The 7,233-nt window shown below is 41.2% G+C and overlaps 1 protein-coding gene across 4 annotated transcripts in view; it reads right to left on the bottom strand.

Annotated features, from left to right (window-relative positions):
* Positions 1 to 1,191: 1,191 nt before the first annotated feature.
* Positions 1,192 to 7,233, bottom strand: part of OPA1 (OPA1 mitochondrial dynamin like GTPase) — a 107,149-nt gene continuing 101,107 nt past the window's right edge. For all 4 annotated transcript variants that reach the window (XM_021934994.2, XM_021934997.2, XM_031663892.1 and 1 more), the window contains one exon: positions 1,192 to 1,467. In XM_021934994.2, coding sequence (XP_021790686.2) covers positions 1,367 to 1,467 — 101 coding nt within the window. In that variant the 3' untranslated portion in view covers positions 1,192 to 1,366. The remainder of the gene's footprint in view (positions 1,468 to 7,233) is intronic.

Raw genomic sequence — 7,233 nt, 5'->3', positions numbered from 1 at the left:
GCCTCACACAGTTATGGAATTGAAAAAGGGAAGAATGTAAGAGCCATTTCAGGTTCTTGTGAGTCTTCTTTGATACTGCACCAACACTTAACAAAGGTTAGTTGTAATGTGGCATCTGAAACCGTATCAATGAACTTCTCATATTCTGTGAGCTAAACTCCTTTGGCCCAGCTCCCATTTTGTAGGCATCTTTACCCAAGTCTGATTTGTTAGCACAACGCATTAACCATTTGAGAAATACTAGTTCCCGGGGTTATGCAGCTCTTCCAACTGTTGACACTTTGCACTTTACAATACCCAAAAATCACATCCATTAATATCATTATCTCGTCAGAAATACTTACACTGAAAAGCTGTCAAGCTCAATGACAGATACAAGTTTTTCAAAATGTTCATTCTTGCTTAAATGTGTAATTTGTATCATTGGCAATAAATACACAAAAGTGATTTTCCTCAAAGTGGCTGGTTCACTCTGCTTAGTTTGAGTAAATGGCTGCTGGAGGACCAAGCCTGACTCATGTAGTTTGTCAGTCATTCTTCTAAGCAAAATGGTGTTCCTTGAAAAAAAAGTGGTCATTTATATCACACATTAAACAATTATACAAGTACTTTTTCTCAAGATCACCATTATCCATTATATGCACATGTTTTCTGTGTACCAGACTTTTGTGTTTCTTTTGGAAAAAAGTAGAGTGCGTGGCAGTGAAGATGCCATAGTGCCTGTTAGGACCGGTGGTGCCACTGCCTTGATTCACACCAAGGCTCCAGTGCGGTGTGCTGTGGTTTTTCTACAACCAGTGAATGTCAACACAGTGAAAAGGGCAAATATTAGTATTATTATCAAAATCATGGTGACCTTGTGGACCACGGGAATGATCCTGAGGACCCCCAAGGACCCAAAGACCACCCTCTACCAACTGCTGGTACAGAGTAAGCACTGGCATTTCAGAAGGCAATCTAGTCATGGAGAAACCCTCCAGATGCCAAAAAAGGCAAAGATTTTCCCCTGAAAGTGTTTTATATCTTCAGTAAAGCTCTGTAGTAAGTACTTCAAAGTTTAGTGCCAGAACCAAACTATTTAATTAAATGTTTAAAATAATAGGATAATCAGTTCGATTTATTCCATCACAATGAATATCTTATTTACCTTGTGGACATATTTTAAAGATTAAATGAGACAATAAAGCTCTATGCCAATTAAGGGCAGTTTTATTTACATAAGGCAGTTTTATATAAAACAGAATTAAAGCTTTCACAAACGTTAGCATTAGAAGAATGTAGAATGAACATCCAACCAAACCCTCTTATTTTATCAATGGAGAAATAAAGCTACCTGGAGACAGATTTTAATCAAATGATCATGTTCCTATTTTAGATATTTCATTCTGGCAGGAGCGTGGGGGATGAACAGGAGATGAAAATGAAGGCCATGGCAACAACGAAGGTGAGACATGGGAGCCACCTGATCTGTGAAGACAGGATGGGAAAGAGTGGAGGGGCACAAATATATTAAACTGGTGGGCTGCGTGCAGTGGCTTATGCTTGTAATCCCAGAGCTTTGGGAGGCGGAGGCGGGCGGATCGCCTGAGATCAGGAGTTTGAGACCAGCCTGGACAACATGGTGAAACCCCGTCTCTACTAAAAATACAAAAATAAAAAAAAATAAAAAAAATAAAAAATAAAAATAAATAAAAAAATTAGCTGGGCATAGTGGTGCACACCTGTAGTCCCAGCTACTCTGGTGACTAAGGCAGGAGAATCACTTGAACCTGGGAGGCAGAGGCTGCAGTGAGCTGAGATTATGCCACTGCACTCCAGCCTGGGCAACCGAGTGGGACTCAAAGTGGTGATTGGATTTGTTGGTTTACTGGGGAGAGCGTCGCAGGTTTTTGTCTTGTGCAGCTAGGTATATCACAGTGCCTGTCACAAAAATAGTGGAATCTGGAGAAGAGACAGGTTTACTGGAGAAAGAATTGGTTGGTTAAGTGTGAAGTGTCTGTGGGACGTGCAGGTATAGTTGGAGATATGGGTTTGTGAAGCATGGAGAGAGGAGCAGGATGGAGCTCGAGTTGAGAGCGGGAGCAGATACAGCAGGGAGAGCTGATCAGCCAGAGAGAATTAGGGTCGAGAAACGCCAAGTGCCCAGGGAATGACAACACTCAGGCAGGCCTGTGAGCAGCACTGAAAACCAACAGGCGTTTTGTCATTAGAAGCGAAACCAGGAGAAAGTAGTGGCACAGAAGCCAAAGAAATAAGAGGTTAGAGAGAGAGAGACAGACAGACAGAGAGAGAATGTATGTTACAAATTTCTAAATGTCCCAGAGGGAGAGGGAGAATGAAAGGGTATCACAAAGTATTAAATAACCTTAAGGGGGCAGGCCAAATAATAAATGTATTGAGGGCAATTGGCCAAATGGAGATCACCGGTGGCCTTGGTGAGGGGCAGATGGCAAAGTGGCAGTGGTTGTGGTGAGGATATGGTGCAAGGGCCCAGATGGTAAAAGGACACACTGGCTTTGAGGGGGCTGAAGAAGGAATGGGGAGGACTCCTCTTTCAAGGCAGATGGCTGTGAATGAAAGATAGGGCAGTTTGCAGATAGACAGACAGTCCCTGACTTACAATGGTTTGATTGATAACTTTTCAACTTTATGATGGCACGAAAGCCATATGCATTCGGTAGAAACTGTACTTCAAGCACCCAGAAAACTGTTGTTTTCCACTTTCAGTCCAGTATTCAGCACATTACAAGACATTCAACACTTTATTATAAAATAGGCCCTGTGTTAGATGACTTTGCCCAACTGCAGGCTAATGTAAGTGTTCTGAGCATGTGTAAGGTAGGCTAGGCTGAGGTGTGATGTTCAGTAGGTGAGGTGTATTAAAATGCATTCTAGACTTACAGTATTTTCAAATTATGATGAGTTTATTGGGATGTAACTCCATCCTAAGTCAAGGAGCATCTGTACAGGGTTCACAGCAGAGGCCAACTTATTCCTAGATGCTGGGATTCCTGGACATTTTAAACCTTCACTTGTCTTATTTCTAGGTAACTATATCCAGAGTACCCAGAGTGCAGTAATGCTTTTTTGCCAACCAGGTCATGACATAAAAAGGAACTGCCTCCTTAGGATGGCTGAACAGGTAAGGGAAGAAAGCTATTAGTACTCTTCCAGCCCACTCTGTACCTGCTCTTTGTCTAAGATCTGCAGTCAAACCTACATGGGATCCCAGAAAGACTTCGTCAACTAACCAGCGGTGGAACTTCAGGCAACGTCTCTGGGCCAGAGTTAGCCTGTTGTTAAACGAGAATGTCTACCTTAGGAAGTTGTAAGAATAAGCAAGATAATGTGTTTAAAATACCCGGGATACAGCAGGCATTTAATAAATGAGAATTTCCCTTCAGTCCAGCCTCATAATAAAGCTGAAACAACAAAAAACTCTGCATCTCTAAAAATGACCAGAAATCATGTTATTTTCAGAAGGTACTATTATCACCCCAATGCACCGAGGCCAGAAATGAGCAGAAAGCTACAGTTGAAATCAGAGGTTTCAAACAGTGACTCATGGGTGGGCAGAGTGCTATTTGCAGATGTTTCTCTTGGACTCACACAAGTATTTAAGATTTTCAAAATTAGCTGCTAACGTTTAAAAATAGGGAGGTTTCACATAAACATTTAGATCCCCAACTTCTTTCACAAAATGCCTGGCTTTGGAAGTATTGAACCTGTGGCCCTGGATCCAAATCTTCATGAAACACATAGTACTTGCCTAGGAATCAGGAAATAGTTTCTAGCTCTAACATTAATTGAGCAAACTGCTTCTCTCTGGGTCTTTTTTTTTTTTTTTCAAAGAGTTATTACTGTTCTAAAACAATAGTTCATTTTTTAGGTAAACAAAGTAAATCTGAGGATAAAAACATGACAAAACTTCTTGAAATCACACAATATATACAGGTAGCCAGGTAGCAGAAGGCTTTCAAAATGGTGCAGAATATACAAATATTGGCTGCACAAAAGATTATCCAAACTACAGGCATCAATAAAAATGCCACAATTCAGAAAGAGGAAAACACTCTTAAAATGAACTACTGTATGCCTAAACACACAGGAAGGTTTAAGCTCCCCATTAGATGTGGCACACGCAGCCCTGCCACATACTCATCTGCTCTAGAAAGTTCTCCATTTCCACATTCTCATCTTGTGGTTTTGAGGAGGTTGAGCACAGCACGCCTCATCCGTGGAGGCTTTCTGCTCGGCTGGCTTCAGACAAAGTTACCATTAACTCCCCAACCTGCAAGAAAATGATTTGACACAAAGGATTCCAAAATGTCCTCCTCTCCCCCTACAAGCCTGCAAACAAATGGTACAGGAATGAGGTCAGAAAGGAATCCCCCGCCTACCAGGCCCCTGAATTCATTTACCTACCTCAGAGCCCATTCAGAGAAAGGGGTGGGACAGGGAACAAGAGATGCTTGGAGGCCAAGTGGAGTTTGGGGGTCGAGCGCTACATTACAAGATTTGACAGGCCTTTGCCAGCCTTCAGCTTCTTTGTGTCTCTCACATAATAGAGAAACACAAACTGAGCAGCACACGATCTGTGGTTACACCCTTGGACAGAGCACACTCTTTGCAAATGCTAATAGTATTGTAGCATCCTGTCACCCGGTAACACAAAAAAGGATGTTGATTTTCACATGAACCAGAACAGGCCCATTGTACACAAGTTGGTGACCAACTTGTAGTATCTGCACATCAAAAGGCCAGCCAATCATAGAGTACACAGCTGGCGAAACGTACCAACGGGGGGCGTCCAATGGGGACGGCATCCAGGTCCAAATGCCTCAATCCACCAACAGGATAAGAAAACAATGCTTTTGACATGAACAAAATTACACTCTCAGAATCTTGATTCAGCTATGACCAGAGCAATGAGTACAATTAGTAAGAACGTGAATGTCTCAGATGTTTAGAGAAATCTGAATGTATGAAAGTGGGAGTGGCTTTATGATGGTACCAAAAGCCTATGAAATGGCAGAGGCAGCAAATGGCAGGCATGTTCAATTAAGCATTCGTATTAGAGATGTCCTGATACGTGTAAAGATAACTCATACAGATTTTGGCATGAAAATATCTTTTGGTCCTAACAGTCTTGGGAAACCAGACATATCTCAATGCAAGAAAATTAAAGAATGTACATGAGATTCCTGAAATATAAATTTAGTAGAAATTTTCAAGGCTTCTGCTAATAGCTTTTCCTTCAAAATAATTTTATTAGGGGGGAAAAAAACCAGTCAAAAGTAGTAATTTGGGCCAGGCGAGGTGGCTCACGCTTGTAATCCCAGTACTCTGGAAGGCCGAGGTAGAAGGATTGCCTGAGTTCAGAATTTCAAAATCAGTTTCGCAACATACTGAGATCTCATCTCTACTAAAAATTTAAAAAAAGATGAGCTAGGCATGGTGGTGTGTGCCTGTAGTCCCACCTACTCGAGGGGTTGAGGTGGGAGGATCTCTTGAGCCCAGGAGGTCGAGGTTGCAGTGAGCTATGATTGTGTCGCTGCACTTACTCCAGCATGGAGGACAGAGTGGGAAACCCTGTCTAAAAAAAAAAAAAAAAAAAAAAAAGAGTAATTTGGAAAAATAAAATATTCAATCAAGTTTTTAAAAACTGAGGAAAGAGTAATTCCTATTTTAATACTTGGACTAACTAAAAAAGATTGAGAGAATCTGCACAGGCTAAAATGAGAAAATTAACATTATTAACATGTTGAGAATTGCAAAGCACTTGTTTTTTATACCTAAAACTTAAGGCCTGGAGTTAACATGAAATGAGAACCTACTGAATCTCATTCTCTTCTTGTCCATTGAGGTCTCAGAGGCAGCCACGTATCTCTGCTGATAGTTCCATTCTTGCAATGCAGCAACAGCCTCATGTAATTAGGAAAGACTATCGTAGGCGATTTTTGTTATGAGTTAGGCCATTTTGCACTTTCTAGGTATATCATGTGCCCTACTGTGCTCCTAGTATCATAAATGTTTACAAGGGAGCATATTTTGGAAATTGCATAGGCTTGTAATCATACTCGTTTTCAAATTTCAGCTAGAATAACCATGTGCAAAACCTGAGCTGATTTTCTCATCTATAAAATGGAAATAATACTGTCTGGGATAATGGGTGCAAAACGCAAGGTATACTGGTTTCTCTGCTCTGGATTCAAGTTCTCTTCTGAGTTACAAAATTTTAAAGGAAAACCAAAAATGTTTCATGGGACCAATCCTTGGCAAGATAGGATACTGCCCATTCAAAAAGAATTCAGTGGAGTTTCTTCATGGATCCCAAAACGCTGCTGGCCAGTTTTAGAACACTGTCATGTTCTGAGTCCTGCTCAGACCTTTACGATAGACCCTTAGTTAGGATGTGTTAATATTTCTGGAATGGCTACAAACTTATGCATCTCTCTGCATCCTTCCTCTCCACACACACCAGGCACCTCCTGCTACCGTGAAGTGTTGCTCACGGAGGCGGGGAGCCAGGCACGTTATTGTCACAGGGTGTGTACTGTGTCTTGAGGTGATCTCTGATTTTTTTACTATAATTGATTGTAGAAAAAAATTATATACATTAGGCATGCAAGGGGAGTGGCTGTGTTACCACCTGGAGCATTATGGCAAATGTGGGAATTCCTGACTTAAACCCTCTAGACAAATATATTTCTTAAAGGAGAAATAACTAAGCACTGTATTTTGTTAGTGACGCAGGGCTGTTTCTCTGTTAAGATGTATGGAAAGAGAGATTAGTAACAAAAATAGAACACAAACTAAGGGAGCAGAAAAATGGTTAGGTTCATTCCTTCGGTTGAGGGGGAAATTAATTTCAGCAATTCCTGGCAGCTGAAGCAAAGACAATGGTAAGGTCCTGAGTTCTCGTTGCCACAAGGCCAGCAGCACATCCATGTGTCTGGAGGGGAAACCGCTGGTACTATCTAGTAATCCTTAATGAATTTCAGTGATAATCAAGACATGTAATTAGGTGAGACTTCTGCAAAAGAGACTGTGTATTTTCTTCAAACAGATGTGTCATATGGTTTTGCCTGTGAAAGCCAAGGACGTAGTATCAAAGAGGAAGGCAAGTAGCAGCCCAGGCAGTATTGCTTTCAGATGATTTGGCCTAATCTCAGATGAAGTTTACCAAAGCAAAAAAACGGGGTTAACCTATTCCCTACATATTCTCTTACA

This window comes from Papio anubis, chromosome 2 (assembly GCF_008728515.1).
Source record: "Papio anubis isolate 15944 chromosome 2, Panubis1.0, whole genome shotgun sequence".
NCBI lineage: Eukaryota > Metazoa > Chordata > Mammalia > Primates > Cercopithecidae > Papio > Papio anubis.
The sequence above is the reverse complement of the archived record's forward strand: the minus strand, read 5'-3'. Positions and strand labels throughout refer to the sequence as shown.